The sequence below is a fragment of the Danio aesculapii genome, chromosome 14 (assembly GCF_903798145.1).
Source record: "Danio aesculapii chromosome 14, fDanAes4.1, whole genome shotgun sequence".
NCBI classification, from domain to species: Eukaryota; Metazoa; Chordata; class Actinopteri; order Cypriniformes; family Danionidae; genus Danio; species Danio aesculapii.
In genome coordinates, this window is record NC_079448.1 from 10,437,882 (window position 1) to 10,465,282 (window position 27,401).

Genomic DNA, 27,401 nt, shown 5'->3' on the forward strand with positions numbered 1-27,401 from the left:
TAATAAGAGTTAAGCACATGGAAATTACACATTGAAGGCTGCATCTGAAATCGCCTACTACTAGGTACTACATTTGAATTTGAATTTACTACATGACTGTTAGAAAAGTACAACCTCAAATCAGATAAAGTTAGGACAGTATGGAAAACGCAAATAAAAATAAAAGAAGTGACTTCTAATATTACTTTGACTTGTATTTCATTGCAGACAATTCAACAAACATTAAATGTGTTCCTCATGATTTTATTGTTTGTTTGTTTGAAAATAAATACGTATTTCAATTTTGATTCTTGCAACACATTTAAAACAAAAAGTTGCAACAGTAAAGCATTTACCACTTTATTTTTCCATTCCTTTTCACAACACTTGATGTTGAAGATGTTCTGAGACTGAACACACGAAGTGATGAACCGTTTCAGGTGTAATTTTGTCCCATCCTTCCTGCAAACAAGTCTTAAGGTGGGCAACAGTACGGGGTCTTCGTTGTTGCATTTTGCACTTTAACAGACCTCTTTTGGACTTCATTGGTGCCAAAAAAATACCTGAACTACTAATTCATCTGATCACAGTACATGTTTCCACTGTGTAATGGTCGGTCCCAGATGCCTCCAACGACGCTATTGGACACTGTTAACATAGGGCTTGCTTTTGGCAGTTTTCACTGGCATTTGTGGATGTAACTACATATTGTGGTACTTGACAAAGGTTTCCCAAAGTAGTCTTCAGCCCATGTGGTGATATCACTTATAGATGAATGATGATTCTTGATGCAGTGCCGCCTGAGGGATCGGAGATCACAGTTGTTCAGCTTAGGCTTGCACCCTTGTCCTATATGCACTGAAATTCCTCCAGATTCCTTTAATCTTTTAATTATTTTATGTACTGTTTTATACTTTTATTTCAAGGTTAAGTACAACAGAATATACACACTTTGCAGGTAAATATAATATGAATTGCCATACATGTGGGTCCAGCTGTTGGAGATACAAAATGTAGTGTTACACAGTATGTAGACCTCAATTATTTGATGCACTGTTGAAGGTGAAATATCCAAATGTCTTCCTATTTTTCTTTGAGGAACATTGTTTTTAAACATTTCAATAATTTTCTCACGTACTTGTTGGCAAATTGGTAATCCTCAGCCCATCTTTGCTCCTAAAGGACTAGACCTTTCTTGGATGCTGCTTTTGTACCAAATCATAATCACCTGTTAACATCACCTATTTCAAATCACATCATTATTTAACCAATTTACCTAATCACTAGTCCTAAACTGCACCTGTGCCAACTTTTTTTTGCAATGTGTTGCAGGTCTCAATGACAGGATGGATGGACAATATATTTACAAATGAAATTAAGTTGACCAGACGAAACATGAAATATATTTTCTGCCATGAAATACAAGTCGAAGTAAATTTGGAAATCACTACTATGTTTTTTTAATTGCATACTGTCACAACTTTTTCTGATTTGGCGTTGTACATTCTATATAGTGTGAATGAGTAGTATGAATGGAATTTGGACATACTACATCCGCCATTTGTCATTATGACCTATCTGCGCCAGTTGAATCGCTTCACTCCCATTCATGAACTCTCTCATGGCATCTTAGTATAGCATACTGTTTTTCAAATACTATGAATTCAGACTTACTACTCAGTTTACATACTGTTTTTAATGTACTAAGTAGTACACTGGAAAAAAGCTGACTCAAGTTAAAAATGTAAGGTAACTTGCTGCAAAGCTTTTTTGAGTTGGCTCAATTTTTAACCTAACACTTTACTCGATTTAAATTGAGTCAACTCAAAAAGATCTGCAGCATGTTGCCTTATAATTTTAACTTGAGTCAATTGTAAGGTTTTTGAAAAGCCCCCACTATTTAGTCTTAGGGAGGCCTCACTCATTATTTTACCATAAAGCCCAAAACTGCTGGCGGCGCCCCTGGCCATATAATATATATATATATATATATATATATATATATATATATATATATATATATATATATACACACACAAAATGTGCCATATAAAAATGTATTCAGTACCACCTAAGGAGGCATAAGATAGATGTGTGCGAAAGTATATCTTTGGATTACTTTAACATGTACAGTTTAAATCAGAATTATTAGCTCCCCTGAATTATTAGACCCACTGTTTATTTTTCCCCCAATTCCTGTTTAACGGAGAGATTTTTTCAACACAATTCTCAGCATAATAGTTTTAGTAACTCCTTTCTAATAACTGATTTATTTTATCTTTGCCATGATGACAGTAAATACTATTTTACTAGATATTATTCAAAACACTTCTATACATTTAAATGCTTAACTAGGTTAATTAGGTTAACAATGCAGGTTAGGGTAATTAGACAAGTTATTGTATAACGATGGTTTGTTCTGTAGACTATCAAAATAAATATAGCTTAAATGGGCTAATAATATTGACCTTAAATGGCTTTTAGAAAATTAACAGCTGCTTGTGGAAATAAAACAAATAAGATTTTATCCAGAAGCAAAAATATTATCAGACATACTGTGAAAATTTCCTTGCTCTGGTAAACATCGTTTAGAAAATATAAAAAAATAATAATAATCAAAGGGGGCTTATAATTCTGACCTCAACTGTATATTGTGAAGTTGTCCATGTATGTTTGTAATGAGGCAACAGACACTTAATATACACATTTAATGCATCGTGTCATATCACTCTGCTCTTTTTGGAGAGAAAGTATGCCAGTAAGTTTCATAAGATTCTTTGACATGTTTATGCGAGGCTGACATTAGTTTCTGTCTGTGTTTTCATATAAATTAAAATATCAAAATACAACTCTAAATACATCTCTGTTGGTCTGTTTTAACAAGTATAATTAACATTTAGCCATAACACGACTCAGGAGGAGCGAACTAGGTTATTTTGGTGGTATAAAGATAACTTCTTCTAGATAACTTCTTAAAGATAACTCCTAGCTAAAAAAAAAAACAACACTAGTTAAAAAAAATTGTCATTTAGTAAGAAATACTCAATTTGTTTAAAAAAAATTGACAACCAAATGAAGCTTGGGATAAGAAGTTAGTCCTACATGCAATGTTTTAAGCACAAATCCCGGATCATGTCTTGCAATGAACAATGTTTTGAGGTGTGAAATCAGAGTAAAATGATTTAGAATACTTGAAATTTAGGCTATCTTAGAGATTATGTTTTGCCCTTCGCATTTGCCTCTCTTTTTGTCCTTCCCTCTCTCTTTCTCCCTCCCTTTTTCCTGCTCTCCCACACACAGCTGCTGTTTTCTTCCTCCTCTCCAAACTTTAGCAACTTGTTTTGTTGAAGAGATGTTTCTGGTTGCTTTGAAACTCAAAGGAGTTTTTGTTTTTAATTATAGCAAAGAACTTAAGTTCACACCTTCAAAGACTCTCTTTGACGTCTGACGTTTTTGTTTTAGCCTTGTCATTTTTTCCCCTTTCTCCTTTGAAATGGATTACTCTTCGCACAAGATGTATTCTGGTATAGGCCAAGCCTAGACTAGCCTTTTCTCATTTTGTTTATATTAAATCCAGTTCAACTCTGTGCCACTGGAGGACTGTCAGTCTTTGTCATGGGATAATTTCATTTTCCTAAAGAAACTTCAAGAGCTTGATTGAACATTTGGATGGCAGACCTGCGTCTTGACTCAAGGCAGAAAAAAAAGAAATAAAATCTGACCCGATCTCTTATAGCTATCATGGGAAAGGAGCTGGAGAGTCACTTTGAAAGAAAGTACTAGCGGTCCTCACTAAAGCTCCAAGACAAACCACAAGAATTCAAAGCAGCACTTGGAGTTTCTCTCTGAATCATTGGATACCAGACGAGCATGAGGAACAGTTCTGTTTATTATCTTACCGGTAAATGCTTAAAAGCCGGGGAAGCATAATGGAAAGGCTGTGTTTGTAGATTCAGATTAGTACTACTGGGATTGGATAATCATGGACTCTATTATGCTTGTCATCACAATATGCACAGAAATCAGAATAACATTTCAAATTAGCTTAACCTCAGATAGTTCATGCAAAGTGTAAATTTCAGAGGGTTTTATTTACAGAATTTGAACCATTAAAAAGGGAAAAACGAACGGCTCTGGTGCTTAGAAAGTACTAATTAACCTGTTTTAATTCAAATACGTTTTATTTTTTGTGGTATTTTTACAGTTTGACGATACTAAAGTTTACATTTGACATCTAAAAAGACGGTTAAAAACTAAAATATTTGCCTCTGAGGTAGTCAGTGTAGTAAATTAAGGATTTAGGGACAGTATAATTAGACACTTGTCTCATGACACGAGTATACAAACACTTATAAAAGCTGCATGTTTAAAATCGTGTCGTGGTTTACTGAAAGGCACGTCAAAATTATTTAAGTTACGTAAGACCTACCTCAAAAGATTGCGCCTCGAATATTACCTTTAGGAGAGAAAGAAAAACAGATTCACCTGAAATTTCTTGGAATTTACACAGTGAGGTACTTTGCGCAATCATCTTTTTTATTATTCTGACCATAAGTTGTCTATATGAGTGTATGAAAACAGTGGGTGAGGAGGTTAAAGCGCGTATCTGACAGCAGAGCTGCTCATTCACCTGGTGCACACGGACGCGAGCAGCGCAGCCACGCACTTTGGGGTTTGTTCCATTGCTCAGTGCGCGCGCTCCCCGAAGACAACCGGGCGTTACATATCTGCGCACCCGAGCCTCTCAGCTGTCAACCGACCATGTGGTTCATCAATCTGACTTTGCTCGTACTTAAACTCTTCGCGTCTGCGGAGGGATTCTCCACGTGCCAGTCCTACAACTTGGACGACCACAAGTCCAAAAGGATCGAGGCTGTGCGCGGGCAGATTTTGAGCAAGCTGCGCATTCGGAGTCCACCGGATCCCGAAGCAAGCCCGACACCGCAGCCGGTCCCGGCGGAGGTGATGCTGCTTTATAACAGCACGAAGGAGCTGCTGAAGGAGCGCGCGCGCCATGCGGAGGCCGCGTGCGAGCGGGAGAGCAGCGAGGAGGATTATTACGCCAAAGAGGTGCAGAGGGTCAACATGATGCCGCTGCGCACTGATACCAGTGAGTGAAGATGCTGATTCCCACTTTAAATCTTGCACCGTCTTAAGTAATGCATTGGGTTTATGGATATAAAACAGCACTCTTGTGCAAGTTAGCTTCGATATTGGAATTGGCAGTGGTTGTGAAAACAATTTATTGAAGTGATTAACCCTTACTGTCGGGGATGTTTTCATCCACTCTGGGGTGATTTTTGGTCTTAATTTGTTCACAACTTTTTTTGTGTTTCAGCTAGCAGAATGATTTTGGTGACAAATCTTATTTTAATACATATTTTGAGAAATGCTTTGATTAAAAAAAAACCCTCAACAATACACTCTGGGCAAATTGACTATGCTTTTGATATGTTCAGGATGAAAATATCCACTGAATTAAACTGCTGTAAAAACGTATCAGATAAATATATTTTTGCACAAATCTGTTAATCAAACTCAGTCCTTATCAAAACTACTAAATTGTTTAGAAAATTACAGTTTTTTAACTCTTTAATTGCCAAATTCATAAATGATGTCACTGATTTGGTGAAAAACACACAAAATGAAATATTTTTAATATAAAAAGTAATTGTGGATTGTATTTTTTTTACCTTTTACCTATACGTCTGAAGTGTGAAACAACATTGCCTTTGATGCATTGTTTTTGATTAATTTTAAAAAAAAATTCTCCCTAATTTACTATTTGGCTATAAAATAGCCATTATAACCATTTTTTAATTACAAAACCATGACACCATGTAATCATTCATTTTTGATTGTTGGTGGTTTTCCATGTTGGGAGGGGATAAAGTTAGTAATTTTACTGTTGATCATCAGATTAACATCACCATTAACCCTCTAGATCGGCCTGTGCAAAAAAAAAAAAGCTTTGTTTCTGGATTTATAGAACATAACAGCAAATTAAAGTGTGTGTCTGAGTGTGTGAGAGTGACCTTTGTGCACCTTGATGTGTCTGAGAAAATCAAAATATGCATCTCAGCTCTCAGAATTACATGGAGTAAATAAAAACATCATCAAATGTGTGTATAGTGGAAGTCAAGGAGGCAAAAACAGCCACCAACTGTAAATGCATCAAAGCCAATGTTGTTACTAATCGTTCACATGTCCAAGACTGTGATAAAAGGGGAAAAAAACTAGTTTTTATATTGGAAATGTGTGATTTTTGTGTGTGTTTTTTTCACCAAATCAGTGCCATTATTTATGAATTTGCCAATTTAAGAGTTAAAATCCTGTAATTTTCTAAACAATTTAGTAGTTTTTATCAGGACTGAGGTTGATTATCAGATTTATGCAAAAAAAAATATGATGCATTTTTACAGCAGTTTTATTCAGTGAATGTTTTCATCAGAACATAACAAGAGGGGAGTACATTTGAACAGTGCACAGGGGTTAAGATATTTATATTTAACTTATGGCAATATTATTTCAGTACACGTTCATTTTACACTCTAAACATGAATTTAAATATATGCAATAAACATATATACATATTTAAATATAGCCTAACACTGGTAGTGTTATTACTTATTTGACAAATATTGTTTCTTATGACCATTTTTACGATTCATATTCAACAATAACTGATATACACAGCTAAGTTTCTTCAACAATAACTGCATGATTATTAAATAACAATGACAACAATTATAAACCACAAATTATTGAATTATTCTTAGGTTTTTTGTTAATTTTCTTCTTATATAACTAGTAACAAATGTATCTCTACTTTTGTTTTTAATGTGCAAGATTATTTTCTTGTCAAAATCATTTGATGCTTTTTTTGGGGGGCAAATTTTGTACCTTGAAAAGGAAATGATGTATTGTGCATAAAATATTGACCAATTTAGATGTAGAATTTAGCTGTTTGTATTATGGCAAAAATACAACTGTTATGCAACATTTTGCTAAGCGTATTCCTGGATAGATCAATATATTTCATATCATAATATAAGAATTTTTAATGATGGAAATTAAAATAAGTCAATTTACATTATGTGGTAATGACAATTATATATATTATGAGTAGGCCCACATGGAATCTGCACATGCAGAAATCCAGACTTCTGCAGATTTTTAGCCCATCATTGAGTCTATTTATTTACTTGTGTAAATGTGTGTATATTTATATTTATTCAGTTTTTAAATTAATTTAACTAATATTATTGTGATATAATAATAACAATATTAAAATGTTCGTATGATTTATTTACAATTCTGTTTGTAAAGTAATATTTTCTGTCTTTTAGTAGATGTATTATATGAGAGACTTGCTTTGTTTAAGTGGATCTAACTGGATTTGCATTGTAAACATCAAGTAAAAGTCATAAATAGATTATAAATAGAATAAAAAGTTAAAAAATGATTATTTTTTATTTAATATATTAAGTTTTTATTCATGATACTCTTAAAATCATTCCGCATAAATCTGCAGATGTTTTACAAAATTCTCTGCAGAAATAGCAAAAAATGTCCACAGATTCCGTCTGGCCCTAGTTATGAGTAATATGTGTGTGTATGTACAGAAATGAGCATATACCTGCAGCTTAAATTTGATCAAACAGCTATTTAATATAGTGTACCTATAATATGCATCTTTTTGCTAATAATACGTCAGCTTTAAGCTCAATGAGGCCTCAGAGAAGCTGAAAGGAGTCAGTCATTACATCTGCTGTTTTGGCAGCAAGGCGAGTTTTATTTCCTTGAGGTTGACCACACGCAGCCCACAAAGTGTAAACAAGTCCGATGTGAATCCTGCTTTTGTTCCACAGACTCGATCAGCCCGGGTCCTCAGAGTCCGTACTTCAGGATAGTGGGCTTCGACGTCACCAACGTGGAGCGAAACTCCAGCACTTTGGTCAAAGCAGAATTTCGCATCTTCAGAGCGCCAAACCCACAGGCGCGCGCCACAGAGCAGCGAGTGGAAATATACCAGGTAAAAGACAATCCCATGTGGTTTGTCCAGACAAAAGGCTCGAGTTGTTCTAGTGGATGAGCCTGGGCTGCTCTCGCATTTACATCAACTGTTTTGTCATGATGTGTAGTTCAAGAAATAGAGCGGTAAGTGAATGAATGGGAAAGGCAAATAAGCTTGTGGTTTTTCTTCCTCTTTACACCCACAGATCCTGAAATCTGAGGATGTGACGGCCCCGTCTCAGAGGTACATCGACTCCAGAACGGTGGAGCCTCGAGCCAAGGGAGCGTGGCTTTCTGTGGACGTCACAGAGACTGTGAAGGAGTGGATGGCGTTTAGAGGTCAGTGAGTTCATGCAGAGGCTTCAACGTATATTTACTCCTCAATCAAGCGGAGGAGCTTGTAGTATTTCTTTTCTAGGACAAATAAACATTTTTCTCTCTTTGTCGCAGAGAGAAACCTTGGCCTGAAGATCAGCGTTCACTGTCCCTGCTGTACTTTTGTACCTTCCACTAACAATATCGTTCCTAACAAGAGCGAAGAGCTGGAAGCCAGATTTGCAGGTGATTTACTCTTCAGAATACATGTTTTTATGAATATTGTCAAAAATGCTTCGAGTTATGTTATGTGGTGCATGGTGTTTAGTTTTAATATGTAAACAGTGCACTGTAAAAATGGGTATTTTCACAGAAATTGTATGTAGCCTAAATTACTGGGGTTTATTTACACTTTGAATTGCATTATGGGAGTTTAAACTTTGCCCTTAAATATTTGTACCTTTTGTAAATGTAACTCTGCAGTTTAAGAAAGTCACTTAAGAAAGTTATATTAAGTCAAGTTTAATATATTATACTGATTTCGAGAGGAGTACGCGCTCATGATTGGCCCCGCTGGCTCATATTAGCTAATCACGATCCTCCAATCAAAGGATCCTAAGTTCCTATATATATCCTCTTTTTCTCACTACAACTATCTTCGTCTTGAAGAAACCCCCCCCTCCCCTTCTTCCACCTTTATCCAGAATAGGTGGCTTGGTGGCCCAGCAACCAGCAAGAATTCCAATGGCTCTGGCTCCTTGCTGGAACATCTGGCGTTTCTGTGCGGAGCTGGCACGTTCTCCACGTGTCCGCGTGGGTTTCCCCCGGGTTCCCCGGTTTCCTCTCAAAGCCTAAATACGCTCTACATTTTAGACCAAATAAACCTAAGTCTTTCTACTAGACGTCTCGCTCTCAGGAAGTTCACCTTGGCCTTAGCTGCGGGGGATTTTTGAGATCGTTTTGAGCTCAATCTCCCCTCGCCCCGCAAAGGGAGGGAGCCCTGGACTCGAGGATCCCTTGAGCTCAGGGCTCCCTCCCGGGACAGCATGCCAAATAAGCTTTTGTAAGTCATGAGTTAAGTTTGAACTCTTGAAATAAAATTTTTAGTAGTTAGAAATGTGTGGCTCAATCAGGAGAATTATGATACAAAATAAGCTGCTGCATTTTAACTGCTATTTTAATGGTTTAAATTTTCAGCATGTTTGACACGAGTTGCACTTGAAAAGTATGAATATCAAACAAAGTTTTAAACCATTTGGCATTTTTCATTTCAATTTCATGCCAAAAATTTCTGCATACAAATGTGTTTATGCAAAATAATTCTAACAACAGTAAAATATAATATGTGGGTGTGTATTTTACCATTATATTTGTGCCAAAAAACTGCAATCAAAATGGTCAAAATATCTTAAAAGAAAACCAAAATATACAATATTAAAGGGTCATTTTTTGAGTCATATATATGTCCCATGTTGCTAAAAACACCATTAGGACACATATATTTCACTAAAAAGTAAAAGTTTTGCATTGTTTCGAGCAAATTCGTTCTTCTGGTTTGAAATAAAATTATGAAGCAACGTCACGGCGATTAGATCCTTGTGTAAATTCCAGCGTGGAGATTGATTGTCTGCACCGGCTGGTAAAAAAGTGACGTCTTTGAGTTTTCAGCACATCTGTTCATTAATTCATGAGAAAGACTTGGTTTAAACCAATCAATCCAACTTAATTAAAATGCATGATATAGCTTTGAAGATTCGTTTTACCTGTTACAGTGTTCAGAGAGACGGCACATTGTGTTGCCAACTGTAAATCAAACAAGTGGAAGAAGAATTGTTCGGAGACATGGGTTGTCAGTGTTGTGTTTATAAATGTGCCGCAACGAAGGCTTTGTTTTCATTTCCACAGCTTGTGTGTGGACCCATATGTGTGGATTACAGGGGTATGCTAACACGCGACAAAAATATGTTTGTAAGGAATATTTTTTCACTCGAGAGCTTTTCGCATCTGGAAATGGTGAAATCCGGATTTGCCACTTGTCTTCAATATTGTATATTTGGTTGTAATATTGTATTATTTGTGACATTTATTTTTGATGGTCTTCTTTAGAGAAGTTTGAGAATGTATCAGAAGTTTTTATGTTAGCAAATTTATTTAAAATTCCATTTAAAATGAAAGATTGCTCAAAAATAAAAGTTACTGCTAAAATGTATTTGGGTGTTTTCCTGCAGGTCACTTTGAGAGTAAAAAATCATAAACAGGCACCTATTTCATATTCATTCTGTATACTTATCAGTAAAGTATTAGATGATGATGATTTACATTTCAGATCACCAAGAACTATGACTTCAGTCTTTAATGTTCTATCAAAGAAAATGTGTGGCTAATGCAGGTATTTATTTCTAGGTGAACTATTCTTTTATATTACATTTAAACAGTATATATCATTGTAATACATAAAATCCACTCAAACCAGTTGGCATTTATTTTAAATAAACTCAGCACAAGAACAATTTTCATTAAAAAAGAAGAATCAAGGAAGTCTAAATCAATAAACACAGCATTCAATATGAAAACCAAAAATATTTGAGCACTTTTTAGTCGTCAGATTTTGTGGAAAAGTTGACTGTTTGTTGTTATTGATATTATGGCTTGATTCCTTCCCAGGCATTGACGATGATCTTATAAAGCAGACCAGAAAACCAGGTGTGACCAAAGGACAGATTGAATTCAGCACAAAAACTCCTCACCTGATCCTAACCCTGCTGCCCACTGACCGGCTGGACAGTCCTATCAAGAAAACTCGCAAGAAGAGATCCGCAGCAGACACCTCCATATGCACACGGTACACAGACATTTCCTTTGATTATTATTTATTATTACTCTCTAAAATTCTTTATTTTGACAGAGAATCATTTCAATATTCCCATTTCATTTTCCTTAAACTGAAATACACATACATACATACATTATTGTGCAATAAACTGAATGTAAAATACAGGGGTCCCTCGCTATAACGTGGTTCACCTTTCGCGGCCTCGCAGTTTCGCCAATTTTTGGGGGGGCAATTTGACATGCTTTTTTTTTTTTTTACAGTGCATTGTGTTCTGCGTCCTGATTAGCACATTGTGTTCTGTGTCCTGATTGGCTATAGACCACTGTTAATAAATCTCTGTGCCGTGTCTCCTGTACAGTACAGAATCCGTTCAGCTTGCCAAATAGTCATATATCTTCGATCGCTAGTGTAACGTTTCTGGTCCTTCGGCTCTTCTTCTTCCTCTGCGTTGTTATTTTTTTGAATGAAGGCCCGGACACTATTTGGTTGATACTTTTACTGAAATAATAAACAATACAGCCCTTTAGGTGGATGGCTTGCCGCAGACATACCACATCCACAGCATGGCTGTCTCACATCATCTGCCGTCACATTATTGAAGTCCACATATGAACTGAAAATCATATGAACATTTTGCATATAACACAACAGTCACAATTAATAAATGAACATAAAAACATACCTGGTTATGCTATGAAACAGCCCTTTAGGTGGATGGCTTGCTGCAGACATACAACATCTAAATAAAATAGAAAATCAAATCAACCGCATGACCTTGCTAAAGAGCACAATCCAGTAGACTTTTATAAAAAGCCATTTAACTTACAAAAACTAGATGTCACAAGTCACACTGAATGCTCGATTATAATAGAACCGAATTATAAACTAAATGTGCGAAATCACTACTTTTTAAAGTTAATATTAATAAATTTAAGTCAGCGCATGAAAAACACCTACTCACAGCATGGCTGTCTCACAGCATCTGCTGTTACATCACTTCCTGTCTAACTTGTATGTCTGCTGTACCCCAAACGAACCACATGAGGGCACCCTTACATCATAAAATACACATAACTGCTGCATAATTCAGGAGAATTCACAATGAAAAACCTAACTTTGAACGTTGCACTAGCAGTGTGATTCTGAAGTGCTGTACTGTATGTTTGCAAGTTTTCTTCCCCAACAAACCCCATAATGAAACTGCACCATCAAAGCCAATCACGGTAGCACCCAAAAGGCAGAGGAGATGCTAAGCATCGCACAAAAAGTTGGACTTCTGGACATGCTAAAGAAAGGTAGAAGTTACGTGTCTGTAGGACCATTACGGAATAAATGAATCTTCGGTTCGTTACATTCGGTTTTACAGCCTTAAAAGATCTGAAATAAAAAATATAGCTGACTACTTCATGGATTTCACCTATTGTGGGTTATTTTTAAAACGTAACTCTCGCGATTAACGAGGGACCACTGTAATTCAAAATGCTTAAATATGATAGGGAACATTTCGTCATCCTAGAATTATATGGTTCTATCTGACATTTATGTCAAAATTGATTTATTGACATATTCTTATTAAATGACAACTTATTTACAGTATGGGATGTTTTTTATAAGTTGTTTACATTTTAAGACTTTTATTTAAAAAACAAATGTTAGACACATACTGTTTGCTATATGGAATGCAAAAACTTTTGGGGGGATGGGTGGAAAGGTGCGTGCGAACTGAAGAGCGGGAAGCGGATATAAAGATGGTTGCGCGTTGGGTTTGGACTGTACCAAAAAGCTGGAGTTTTCTGGGAGACATAACAATACTGGGGATGGAAGGGAGATGGGTCTGAAATACGGGAGACTCATGGAAAAATGGGAGTGTTGGCAGGTATGCTTTAATTTAATATAATGTGTATTTATATAGCGCATTTATTGTGTATGGCCATACACCCAAAGCTCTTCACAATCATAAGGGGGGTCTCTCCACTCCACCACCAGTGTGCAGCATTCACTTGGATAATGTGACGGCAGCCACAGGATTAACGACGCCAGTGCGCTCACCACACACCAGCTATTGGTGGAGTGGAGAGACAGTAAATACAGCCAATTCAGAGGATGGGGATGGTTAGGAGGCCATGATGATTAAGGGAGGGAATTTGGCCAGGACACCGAGGTTACACCCCTACTCTTTACGAGAATTGCCATGGGATTTTTAATGACCACAGAGAGTCAGGACCTCGGTTTAACGTCTTATCTGAAAGACTTCGCCCACTGACAGTATAGTGTCCCCTTCACTATACTGGGGCATTAGGACTTATACAGGCCACAGGTTGAGTGCCCCCTGCTGGCCTCACTAACACCACAAAGCTAATAGGTTTTTGATCTTTTTATCTTTAAGATTAATTGTTTTAACCTTAATGATCACTAAAGTGTACAGTATGTTTCATGCCATTGCACATTAAAACATTAACTTGTGATACAATAAACACATGTTAAAAGCTATAAAGCAAAAAGTTTTCATTGTTCAGGTTATTAAACAGATGTTCAAAGCTCAGTTAATGTTCACAGTTAATGCAAGAAAGCTAAGCACCAGATGACAAACCAATCAGAAACACATAAAGCTGCATGAGATTGATCCTGAAGTTATAAAACAGAGGTTAAGGTCTTGTTGCATCACACACACCGACTGAACACATGCTGAGACTTGCCCAGGGAGTGTCGCGTCTGATAATCCCGTCTGCATCCCGTCTGTCCTGGGTCTAAATGCTCTTTTAATGTCTATTTGTAGTGTGGAGGGCTTGCTCTCTGCCAAGCAACATAAAAATGGTCATTTAAGTCAAATCAGAGTTTTCGGCAGAAGTCAGTCAAGCAGACATAATTCTTGGACGCTACTAGACAACAGATGTTGAGAGGAGAGTCATTTTTTCTCACATATTTAAACCAAAAAGTGCTTTTTTTAAAGAACTACCCTACCTACTTTATTTAGTTCAATATAAGTGAATATGTTTCTGAAAATCTTGCTAATAAAAAGACTATTTGAAAGTGCCAAGGTGAGATTTTGTTGATATAAATAATGATGTCAAGTTTAGTCTAAAGCAGTAATGTGATTTTCAAGACTTGGAGTCATGTGGTCTACTTTTATGGTACTTTTGCAAAGTGTTGTTGTTATTGTTATTCAAATTGCTGGAAGGGAGTCTGCAGCTTAAAACATATGCCAGTGTAATTGGTGGTTCATTCCACTGTGTCAACCCCTTGAAAAATCATGGACTAAGCTGAATGATAGTGAGTGAGCGTTTCAAAATATTCAAACTATGTTACATGGACAAAACAGTGTCATGCGTGTTTGACAGAGGGCTCTATTTAAATGATCTAGGCGCAAAGTCTAAAGCGTATGGGGCAATAGCATTAAGGGCGCGTCCAAATCAACTTTTGCCATTTTAGGGATAATACGGTCTGCACCCAGGCGCATGGTCTAACACAGTTGTGCTTATTCTCTTAATGAGTAATAGGTGTTTTGAGCATAACGTGCATTAGACCAATCAGTCTAATCTTCTGTTCCCTTTAAGGGGATACGCTTGATTAGCGAGAAAACAGTTGCAGTGCAGATCCTATAATATGCTTTTATTTTTACCTAATGATCCCAACTAACTCCCATATGATTTGTTCAGCGATTAATTTGTTCCCAAACCCCTCCATTGCGTGATGCTAATCTGCGCTGAAATGACTGATGACCCAGTTGTGTTGTGATTGGTCGACTGCGTTTAGCGTGAGATGGAGAGTATTGTCCAGCACACTTATGAAATGCTCAGAGCACAGAGTATATGTGTGAGCCCACTGCAGGAATGCATTAAGGCAATGCAGCTAAACACCAGTATATTACTCTACCCTTAACCCTAACCTCAAGTAATAACAATGACACACATTCAGTATTAATTTTAAAAATTGACAGCACCGTGTGTGTGAGGAATCGCGAGCACAAAACACATTTAAATCGTTAAATCGCAACCATTTTAATCACACTTCACATTATGTAGGAAGGAGAAATACTTACAGGATCTGAAGGAAGAAGAAACTGGTTCATACAACCTGTATAACAATTACTGACAAAGTCCCATACATCAGTAATCTTTGCTGATCCGTCCTTTAATAACAAACGGCCAATGAATCTTGCGGTGCAGAGTAGGTTATTGTATCAATCATCAGAAAAACTACAGAAACAAACACAGCACACAGTTAGCTATACTGTGGTGTTGTTGTGAAAATGAACTTTAACTCTTTACATCTTCACATGTCTGACCATCTCTCAGTGATAGCAATCTTCACATCATGATCAATCCCATGATCCCTCACATTTCACTAGGGTTTGAAGGGAAAGGCTCGTTCACGTTTTACCGGATCCGGCACAGAACATATTTGGTATTGTTTTGTGTCGACGTTGATACGAACAGGCAAAAGATCCAGACAAACGATGAATCATTTAAACGACTCTGAGTCATATCTTTCATTAATAAAATCCATCCTATTAAACAAAGTACACTTTCAGATTTAACTCTCAGCTGGATGTATTCACTCATTTAGAGCTGTGTTGCACTGCATGGAAGGTCATTTTCAAAAACCCATAATAGGGGCTCTTTAAGTTAAACATCTCTTTTACCACACAATCATAATCTGACACTTACTTTGCCTCCTCCAGGAATGACCAGGGCTGCTGTCTGAGGTCTCTCTATATTGATTTTCGTCGGGACTTGAACTGGAAGTGGATCCACGAACCCAAAGGCTATAAAGCAAATTTCTGCGCAGGGAACTGCCCTTACCTGTGGAGTGCGGACAACCACTACAACATGGTAAATATAAATAAGGCTGACCATGCATAACTATTAAGTAACTTTTTGTACGAATTAAATAACATAGATAAGAAAACAAAAGTTAAGAAAACCTCTCATAATAGCGATCTGGATGTTTCCATGAGGATAGACTGAGTTTGCAGGACTAGTTCACATTTATCGATAAAGGACTTCATAGATTAGATTGCTTTAAAGGGCACATAGTTTACCTCTTTTTTTGTGATTTAATATTAATATTATGGTTCTTCTGAGTGTGCCAGTTTAGATTCAGTTCAAAACACAGTTCAGATTTGTTTATTATAATGTGTTTAAAAGCATCATGTTGGGGGCGTGTCCACAGTTCGCTGATTTAGGGGTGTGTTGCTTCACATGTAGATTAGTTTCGGCTTCCCGCTCTGTGTTTGCAACAAAGTCAGACAGGCAGACTGTGAGAAGGAGCAGGAGTGAGAGGATCAGCAATCAGTCGTACATATACGACTCTGACACAGACCAAGCAGAGAGTACAAAATCATTTGTGTCTTTGTGTAGTTTTACAGCCAACTGTGTGCTAGTTTCAAGTACCGAGCTTGTACACCGATACTGTTTTAAGATGTTTACAGCCGCGACACGGCATACCAGACACTCTCTGTGGCGCAGCAGAAACATGATGTGTCCCGAATCGTCGCGCCGTTGTGTGGACCCTGATAGAAACCTATGTTTAGAATTCTAAAAAGCATGGCACAGCGTCAGGTGTAGCAGCACCTAGTTAAGATCACAGGGAGCTTCCGTGATCGTGAGAAATGCAACGGCTGAAGTATAAGGTAGACTCAATGAGAAGTACACATGTTTGCAAACCTACCTAAAGAAACAACCAATAATTCAGATTAGAGCGATAATGTGGAGAATATTGATCTTGTGTTGAGCCCAATGAGCCTTGCATCTGAAAATAGAGCTAGGGTGTTCCTTTAGTGATATTACTTCGACTCACGCTGAAAATGGTGGACGTGAATCAACAAACTGAGGATATGATGACGTGCCTGTCAATCAATATTGGTGGGCGGGGGGACCGCACTCCTACGTAAAGTTGCGGTCGATCTGAAAACCGCTCCAATTGGTCCACCATTTTTTATGTTGTTAAATTAAAAAAAAAAGCACTGGGTGTGCTTATATCACCCCAATATGACAGTCTATACACCATACATGCACATATATCTGTCCAAACAGCTTGAAAAGTAGATTTTTTACCATAGGTGCCCTTTAAAGGGGATTTGTTATAGCCCTTTTAACAAGATGTAACACTTGTAACACTGCAAGTTTACTTAATGTCTAAAACATTAAAAGCTGCAATTCTTCACTTAGTCTGCATTTTCAAATCTGTATTTGGATGTGGCATTATCTTATTTATTTTGGAACCTATATTTAAATATGACAGCAATGCTGTGCTCTGCAAAAGTTTCCATGAATGAATCTCTGACAGCGACGCCTCCCCTTCCCATCCACCAATCACTGTCTGCATAGTTATTATGACATCAACCATAGCAACAAAGTCAATCCCACCCTTTAATCTTATTTTAAGACTTTCTTTTTCTATTCCTTAGTAAAGGGTTGTCTCAGCAGCTTTGTGAACAGGTTTTAAGAGAAAACTATAAGCTTAAAACTTTGAATGTTATTTAAAATATAAATTTTTTTTGTGAATTTGGTTACATAATAAAATTTGAAAAGGTAAATAAATGGAAAAACCTGTAGATCACAAGCACAGGGAGAGCACATCACAGCTGTGCTGGTTTCCCTACACTGGTTACCGATCCAGTTTAAAATTCAGTACAAATACTGTTGTGTTTTTAAATCCCCCATGGCCTTTTCCCTGAGTATATTACTGAGCTAATTACATACATCAACCTGTGAGATCTCTTGGTTCTAAGGATCAACTCTATTTGACAGTTCTGCGATCATGCTTGAAATGTTAAGGTGATAAAGCTTTTTCAGTAGCAGCTCTAAGACTTTGGAACGATCTTCCACTCTCCTTAAGAACATCTCCTACTTTGGAGTCATTTCAGAGGTGACTGAAAACACATTTATTTTCTTTAGCTTTTAATCATGTGTTGTGAGTTGATGTATTTTGGGTCCTTGTATGTTTGCATGTGTTATTTGTTTTTATGTACAGCACTTTGGTACCCATTGTGGTTGGTTGAAAGTGCTCTAGAAATGAATTGAGTTGAGTTGAGCACAGGCATCTATTAACTAATAGATAATTGGTTAGATGGGTGGAGCAGTGGGTAGCACGATCGCCTCACAGCAAGAAGGTCGCTGGTTCGAGCCGTACCTGGGTCAGTTAGCATTTCTGTGTGGGGTTTGCATGTTCTCTCTGTGTTGGCGTGGGTTTCCCCAACAGTCCAAAGACGTGCGCTATAGGTCAATTGAATAAGCTAAATTGGCCGTAGTGTATGTGTGTAGATGCAAGAGTGTATGGGTGTTTCCCAGTGTTGGATTGTGGCTGGAAGGGCATCTGCTGCGTAAAACATGTGCTGGATAAGTTGGTGGTTCATTCTGCTGTGGCGACCCCTAATTAGTAAAGGGACAAAGCCAAAAAGAAAATGAATGAATAAAGGAATAATTAGTTAGTTAACAAAATTAGTTAAAATTAATCCCCATGGTTTCTGATGATACATTGAGGTCCTTTTTAGAAACATTATTATTATTATTATTTTATTTTATTTTTTTTAAAGATTTATTTTTTGCCTTTATTAGATAGGACAGTGGGGAGAGAGAGGGGGTAGGGTCGGGAAATGTCCTCGAGCTGGGATTCAAACTCAGGATGCCCTGAAGTGCTACGGCAACAAATGTCGGCGCACTAACCACTATGCTATTGTGCCGACTTTAAGAAACATTATTACCTTTAATCTACAGCTTCTGAAAAAGATCTTAAGCGTGTTCCTGACAAATCAGTCTCTCTGATTGTGGTCACACACTTGATTTTGGTTTAATTTTTTATATACACTGCAAAAAATGTTGGGTTCCACACAATTTATTCATGTTGTCCCAACACAAATCCATAATTTGTGGATTGAGTTGATTGAACATAAAACAATTAAAGGTGCAGTTGGTGATTGTCTTTTTGTTGTGCTGGTTGAAAGTCTCTTCACATTCCAATAGTAATGATTAAAGTAAATGATTAAATGTATTTATATATTCTGGATAAGGCATAAAACTAAAAAATGTTTATCCAATTAAATATTGTCAGACCAACAAATAACTCAATTGTGAGAGGTATCTCCAACTGTCTGTCAACAAATTTAAATTAGAATTTCTGCGCAGCCCCTTTAAGCAGAAAGATACGTCACTCGCGTGTACACGTGAAGCACGGAGCTATCGCTGACAGAGACATCAGGCACACTCTGCATCGACCTGAACTTCTTTCTGAAAGACCAACGTGGCCTTGTATGAAAACAAAGATTGTTTCTGAAAGGGCTTCTGCCAAAAATGTAGAATCAAAACCTTTCTAAACCCTGAATTAATATCGGAATTACTTTTGCACGCTGGAGGGAAATGACATAACGCAGTTCAAAACAATCAGAAGGATGACACCACGGCTGAAGTATTACGTTTAGACAGATATGTTTTAAAACTATTTTAGCCACGCAAAGCTGATGTAGATTGTGTTCTTGTTTATGAATGGGTTTATATGCACGGAAGTGCGGTTCAGCCACTGAAAACGTCCAGGAAATTTTCAAGTTCATGTAGTACTTTTTACAGCATCCATAATAAAGTCAGTTAAATAGACCTGAGCATTCGTTTAGTTGTTCAAGTGAAAAAGGAGCTGAAAACAAGCGATGTAAGAGGATCAGCGAGCACAAATGAAATTGAAAAGTGACTCGATGTCTTGGTAAGCTAAGTGTAATGTAAAAAGATGATGGGATATTTCTATTTTTAGCACTCCTTTTCTGATCTAATTTTTATTTAGTTTAATAACAAAACATCAGTAAATGTGCTCTTCCACCTAACCAGCTTTACTGAGGTGAAGTTTGATTTATATTCACACATTCATATAATTTTGAACAGTGACAGCCTGTGACATAGTTTTGGGGATATATAATTCCTGCACCCGCAGGCCTGTCAACAACTAGGCTTGATAAAGTGTGTCTCCATAGAGTTTTCTAACTAGTGTGAATGACATGATCTAGTTTTATATCTAATCAGTGCACGTTCGCACGTTCATGAGTTAAGGAGGCGTGGCTTTGGACGGCAGAGAAGGGTCGTAAAATTTCTAAGCTATTATGCTAATGCTAGCATTCTGGCAGATCACCTTTTTAATTTTTTTAAAAACCATTTTAAGGTCAATATTATTAGCTCGCCTTAAGCAATATTTTTTCGATAGTCTACAGAACAAACCATCGTTATACAATGACTTGTCTAATTATCCTAACTTGTCTACTTAACCTAGTTAAGCCTTTAAATGTCACTTTAAGCTGAATACTAGTGTCTTGAAAAACATCCAGTCAAATATTATGTACTGTCATCATGGCAAAGATAAAAGAAATGAGTTATTAAAACTATCATGTTTAGAAATGTGTTGAAAAAAAATCTTCCTTCTATTAAACAGAAATAGCGGAAAAAAATATACAAAGGGGCTAATAATTCAGGAGGGCTAATAATTCTGACTTCAACTGTTCAATATGTTGCTTAACTACAGTAAAATGACATTTCTGATCAAATTTGTAGAGTTCAAGTTATTTCCCTGCATTTTATTAATTTAATTTTTCTAACACAGTGTTTCTCTTTGCTTTCCTTTCAGATTCTCCCTCTGTATAATAAAATGAATCCAGAAGCATCAGCATCTCCGTGTTGCGTTCCTCAGGACCTGGAGCCGCTCACCATCGTTTACTTCCTAGGCCGGACACCTCGCGTGGAACAGCTCTCCAACATGGTGGTCCGCTCCTGTAAGTGCCGCTAATGCAGAGGATCTCAGACGGAGGACAGAAAACAGGTGCATTAGAGAAGAACAAAGACATCATATTGAAGAGAATTCAGCTAAAAATGTACTCAACGTTAGGGTTGTTGCTATACTGGAATTTGGTACCTATTGATGCTGAAGTTTTAAAAACGTCCATTTCTCACTAACATTTTAGCGCACGTTTATAAACAGCGCTGATTTGCTCAACAGAAATGATTGGCCGTGAAGGTCATCAATTCACTGAACTCACCGCTGTTTACAGAGGTAACCACATTTACAGGGACACTGGAGCACTTTAAAGCTGCGATTCATTAACGGATGTCAGCTGATAAACAAACCAGCTGATTGACGTGACTTTGAAATGCTCCGGTGTCCCTGTATCTGTGGTTACACTCATTAAACAGCGGTGAGTTCGGTGAACTGATGACCTTCATGGCCAATCACAGTCATTTCTGTTGAGCATGTGAACACAATGGCAAATCAGCGCTGTATAAGAACGTGCTCAACAGCACCCAGATGTTAGAGGGAAATAGACGTTTTTAAAACATCAGTATCTATTGGTACCAAATTCCAGTCTCGTGATGATCATACTCACCGTGATGTCATTCCAAATTGGTGCACGCGTTTCTTTCTTCTGCTAAACATAAGAGAAGATATTTGGAAGAATGACGCAAGCCAAACTACTCCAGAGCCCATTGACGTCAATTGAATGCACACAAAAATGAAATTCTTCTGTTCTGCCAACTCAGCATATTTTTAGCAAAACTATTCCTTCAGAAATGTACACAAGAGAAATATTCATCAAGCATCATCAATGCAGAGGACACATCCAGCTTAAATATTATCTTGCATCGGCCATATCTTATAAATAAGCTTATGTTTAACTAGTATTCCAGTACAGTGGTCCCTCATTTTTCGCAGGAGTTACGTTCTAAAAAGAACCCACAATAGACGAAATACGCAAAATAGTCAGCTTTATTTTTTACAATTATTATAGATGTTTTAAGGCTGTAAAACCCCTCACTAAACACTTTATACACTTTTCTCAGACAGGCATTGACATTTTCACACTTCTCTCTCTTGTATAAAATCCTCGAAGTTCAAACTTCAGTAGTAAAAAAAGTCCAGTATTATAAAATGAAACCAAAGATCAAAACATGTAGTCAGGCACAAACCTTCATCGCTATCAGCAAAAGGTTCATAAAGCTTTTGTGTGGATAATTAGTCGGGAGGATAATAACGTTTCTTCAGACCAGGACTTACATAAACTATATATATATATATATATATATATATATATATATATATATAATATATAATATATATATATATATATATATATATATATATATATATATATATATATATATATATATATATATATATATATATATATATATATATACATATATATGTATAGTTGAAGTCAGATTTATTAAATCTGAATTATTAAACCCCAAGGAACACCAAGCTAATTTTCACAGTAAGTCTGATGATAATTTTTCCTCTGCAGAAAGTCTTATTTGTTTTATTTCAGCTAAAATAAAAGCAGTTAAAAAATAAAAATTATAGGTCAAAAATATTAGCCCTTTAAGCAATTTTTTTCGATAGTCTACAGAACAAACCATTATACAATAACTTGCAGAATTACCCTAACCTGCTTAGTTAACCTAATTAACCTAGTTAAGCCTTTAAATGTCACTTTAAGCTGTATAGAAGTGTCTTGAAAAATATCTAGACAAATATTATTTACTGTCATCATGGCAAAGATAAAATAAATCAGTTATTAGAAATGAGTTATTAAAACTATTATGTTTAGAAATGTGTTGAAGAAATCTTCTCTCCGTTAAACAGACATTGGGGAAAAAAATAAACAGGGGGCTAATAATTCAGGGGGGCTAATAATTCTGACATCAACTGTGTATATATATATATATATATATTCTCATTATTTTTAACACATCTATAGTTATGCTGTGGCACAGATTTAGACCTCTTTCTTGACTTGACACAGAAACAGCAATGCCTGCAGCATGACCACTTTGTTGCAGAGACTCTATTGGTTAAACGCCGGCAAAGTAAACACAGAAGCAACTTAAAGCTGAAAAGCGCTCTGGAGGTATTATAAAGTTGATAATGACAACATCGCCCTTGCCAACATTGCCATTGGCAACATTGTGAGATATGTAAACTTGGCATTGCAAGAGGGGGAAAGGAAAATGCTACATTTAACACAACAAACCTGATAAGACACTTCAAAAACAACTGTAGAACCTTGACTTGAAATGCCGTCTCCCCACTATTTCACAGAGATACAGAGTTTGTCCATAGCTCCCATGTTTCCACTAAGCCTTACAGCACAATGCATTGACTCCATCCTGAATCTGTTTTCTTCACTCTGTTTTATTCTTTTTTTTTATGTATTATAGAAGTATCGGATCGGATTTCAGTATTGGTAGATACTCAAAATGAAATGACAAAACCTGATCGGGACATCCCTACGCATAATGTTGGCATTCAGCGTAATGTTCTTCGTCCTGCAGTAACAGCCCTTAAGGATGGAGTCTGCTTTTGCTTTGTAGATCAGTAACACCCATTCACAAGGAGCTTCAGTGTCGACGCGGCGTGTCTGAAGGGGGCGTGTCTGAAGTTGGGGCTGACGCAATCATCATAGTAGCATCAGCCAATAATATTAGTCTGCAATCGGCTACTGTCTGAGCTGGGGCATTTGCATAAAGCGATCTGATTGGCTGACGCTTCTGTTGGCGCTTGAAAAGTTGAGAATTTCCCAACTTCTGCTGTGAGCAACACTGCTGAAGTGGCGCCGACGGATCCACAATGCAGTTCGGCAACACCTGACGTCACCCATTCAAAGTGAATGGGAAGCGTTACTGATCCACAAAGCGAAAGCAGACTCCACTTGCACACCAGACGCCCCCTTTACGATGGTTCTGCTGCAGACAGTTACAACCCTTTTTGCATCCTTGTTAAAACTCAGTCAATTAGGACACAAAACACACACATGAAAAAGCATGTCAAATTGCACAAAAAAAATCAGTGAAGCTGCGAAAGGTGAACCGCGTTATAGCGAGGGACCACCGTATTGCAAATGTGACCAACGAAATACACACCAGCAGTGAATCTTTCTTCCTTTTGTAGATTTTCTATGATTGTTACTGTAGATCGGTTTATATTTTTTGACTTTGCAAATGTAAATAGGTTTTGGTGATGTGTTTATTTGCTAAATACAATAAATTTTAATTATATAATAACACATTTGTGTCCTTTTAGTTATTTTTATCAAATCTCTGAGAGTAGATTTATATTTATTCATTATACATACGACCCAAACCAGCGGCCTACTCTCAAGGTTTCCTCTTTTTTTTCTTCAAACGATAACTGTGTGGTCTGCACTCGCTGAAAAAGCAGATTTGACTAGTGGACTCACCAGCCAGATGCGGTTCGAGGTTAGAAAATCTTCGACGTAAACAGGATGTGAACAATTTCCAGACACCGACCACTCGCGGAACGCCAAATTTAAACGCTTGGGGTTCAGGGTTTGTGGCGAGAGAGAGAACAGTGGGCGAAATCCAGAGTCCAAATCGGCTGTAGGATGCTTTTCAAATGCTCCATGCGATCGCTTTGATTTGTATAATCTGGCAGTGCCCTCCACACCCTATAATGCTGAGCGATGTAATTTCGTCTGATCTGTGGGAAGTCGAGAGGAATGTTGACTTGGCCTACATCTCGCCTGTTTGTTTTCCTTCTGCCTATGAAGCCTCAACGGCTCCTTTAAAAGCTTATAGCCGCTGGCATGGCGTTAAAAGTTTGTTTTTGAGTCAAAATCTTTTGCTTAAATGTTTATCTGTGGCGGCCGAGAGTGATCTGCAGGGAATGATAGGGTTTCTGTGTTTAACTGCCAGTGCTAAAATGAGCAAATTCCACTGTCTCTTGCTCGCTGAAAACAACTTGATAGGAAAAGGGAGGGGGGATGCAAAGGGACCGAGGGAGAAGCAGTGGTGCTTTGTTACATAACAGTCCTTAAATTGAATAGACGAAAATACTTTGTCACTTGCGCAACGTTGACTCAGCGTCCTCTGCGGATGGGGGAGTGTGAATTGAAGGCCTCGGGGCATGAAAGAGGACGATCAGCCGTCTGAGGGCCATGTGGTTTGGGAAGAGCAGTCTGGGTGTGAGAGCAGCTTCAGGACACATGGTTTTTCATGGGGTGTGAATGTGCACATGTGTCGTGAGAGAGTTGCATAGGAGTCTAGACATCTCTCAATTACTAAAAGAAACAATCTGTCAATGGTTGAAGGCTTTCTGACACTTTAGGTCAACATGTTTAACAGCGTTCTACAGTCAGTGCAATGCCACTTTGGATACAATTTTAAAGAGAGATTATTCTACGGTTAATTAATACGGTAAATTAGCAGTTTTCTGTATTTTGTGATTCATATTTTTATTTTTCCTCATTATTTATGCTTTTGGGTTCCATTATGGGACCTTGATCTTTCTTTTAACATTGAAAAGTTTGAAAAGGTGACTTTTGTAATAGTTTAAAGTGACATATTTTCTTGGTTGCTGTTGTATATTACTCTCCAAAAATCTTCTAATAAACTGTCAGCACATTTTCTGTTATTTTACAGACTTATTTCACCATATATTATTTAATATACAATAAATATATATTATACTATATACAATTTAGTTTTTCAAACAGCTAAAATGTCAATGAAGTCCCATAGTTAAATTCTAGAGTTGAATTTTCAACATCAAAAGTCGACAGAGCAGAGATCAACATCCCATAATGCAACTCACGACTGTAAATAAATAGAAAACTCTTGTGAATCACAAAATATGGGAAGAGCTCATTGACAGAAATTTTTTACAGCGTATTGCAAAATAAGCTACAAGTTGAGGTCCTATTTTATTTTAAGGTGATGAAAATCCTCCGTTTGGACAGAACTGTTTGTAGGTATGGTGTGTCCACAGTCATGTTGGAGTGTTAGAAACACAACAAGTCTCTTTTTTTCAAATTTCCTGACATTAAAATAGGATCCAAATCCCCTACCACTGCAACGTGACGTAGGAGAGCAGGTTCCCCAGCCACCGAATTGATTGACAGCCACGTATTAACATGTCTCCATAGTAACGCGTATAACAGGGCTATTCAATTAGTTTGTCATGGGCCCAGTCAATGAAAAGCATTTCAAATGAGGGTCCGGAGAGATATGACTTGCAATATAAGTGATGACACAACAGCAATATAAGAGCCCATGTGTTGTATTTTTGCCCCTTAAGACACCCACATTGTACTTTTCTACATTAAAATGTTAATATATTGTATTTTGAAATATCAGTGCATTGTAGGCTTCTTTAAAAGGTTTTTTACAAATGTTCAAATGTCGTATTTTAAAGCACAACAAAAGCAGCGCATTGCTCAAGTAGGCTTCTTCTACATTCAGACTCATTCATATGTTATATTTTGAACTGCATAACAATTAGGGGTTATAGATATTGGTTGTACGATTATATAGTCTGAAGAATAATCATGGTTTCACAGTTATCAAGGCTAATGTAAATTTAAGCTTTATATTAGGTAAGTATTTAAATGCATGCATACATAATCATTTTAATAATTTGTAATAATTCGTCTAACATATCTTTTGTTTAAATTGCACTGAAAGCCACGCACAACTCTCACCACTACGGCGTGAGATGTTTTCTACTCGGAAGTTAGGCGGGAGCACGTCGCTCTGCTTGCGCACGCATATTGGTATATATTCCTATATGTAAGTTCTAATGAACTTGCGGGTGGAAAAGATGCGATATGTGAATGGCCCGCTGCTATAGTTAATTCAGTGTGTGTGCGTATTAGCCTTGGTGTATCAGCTCGGAACTTTAAACTAGCGCACAGGTGGCATAACTTTGTTTAGTTGCAGCAGTTTCGTTCCGTGCAACAGAAACGCGGCGTTGAGACAATAGTATCTGGATGCAGCCTTTATGATGCAAGCTGAGATTGCATCACTCAGAGATGCAGTGTCAGACACAATGCACTCAAATGGAGCAAGTGACGTCACTGTGAGGGTTAGGGGTGGGTCAGATTAGGGTTCGGCCCGCGGGCCGCCAATTGAATAGCCCTAGCATATAATCTTATCAACAAGACAGGATTTGTGCAAAGCAACCGGGATTAAAAGATCTGTTCAGCTCTCTGTGATCATCAATCATCATCAAACGTGATCAAGAGTGAGTTTTACAAGTTTAAAACGTTTTAATGAAGTGACGTTCAAAACGTTTGCAAAATGAATTACAGCAATTTTACGGTCTTTATCACCACAGCTGCATGTCAGTACTATTATAAAAGAAGATGATTCAATCCCGGTTTGTGGATGTTATATCAGGTTTATTTTGTACATTAACATAGCGGATATCCATACAGCAGTGGATATTAATGTGTATCCTGTCATGTTTGCGTGCAAAAACAGTTCAAAGT

General features: G+C 37.2%; 1 protein-coding gene across 1 annotated transcript; it reads left to right on the forward strand.

The window, feature by feature from the left end:
• The first annotated feature begins 3,301 nt into the window (after window positions 1-3,301).
• tgfb5 (transforming growth factor, beta 5) lies at window positions 3,302-22,174 on the forward strand. Its single transcript, XM_056472506.1, has 7 exons — window positions 3,302-5,089; window positions 7,851-8,014; window positions 8,202-8,334; window positions 8,446-8,556; window positions 10,975-11,152; window positions 15,825-15,975; window positions 20,747-22,174. Exons 1-7 carry the CDS (start codon window positions 4,741-4,743, stop codon window positions 20,903-20,905), a joined length of 1,245 nt encoding a protein of 414 aa, XP_056328481.1. The 5' UTR covers window positions 3,302-4,740; the 3' UTR covers window positions 20,906-22,174.
• The last annotated feature ends 5,227 nt before the right edge of the window (window positions 22,175-27,401 follow it).

Excerpts from the sequence above, each read along its gene's own strand:
- tgfb5 (XM_056472506.1), top strand. The coding sequence starts at position 4,741 with ATGTGGTTCATCAATCTGACTTTGCTCGTACTTAAACTCTTCGCGTCT. Across the intron at positions 8,015-8,201 it reads AGCGAGTGGAAATATACCAG|ATCCTGAAATCTGAGGATGT; the intron begins GTAAAAGACAAT and ends TTACACCCACAG. Across the intron at positions 15,976-20,746 it reads CGGACAACCACTACAACATG|ATTCTCCCTCTGTATAATAA; the intron begins GTAAATATAAAT and ends CTTTCCTTTCAG.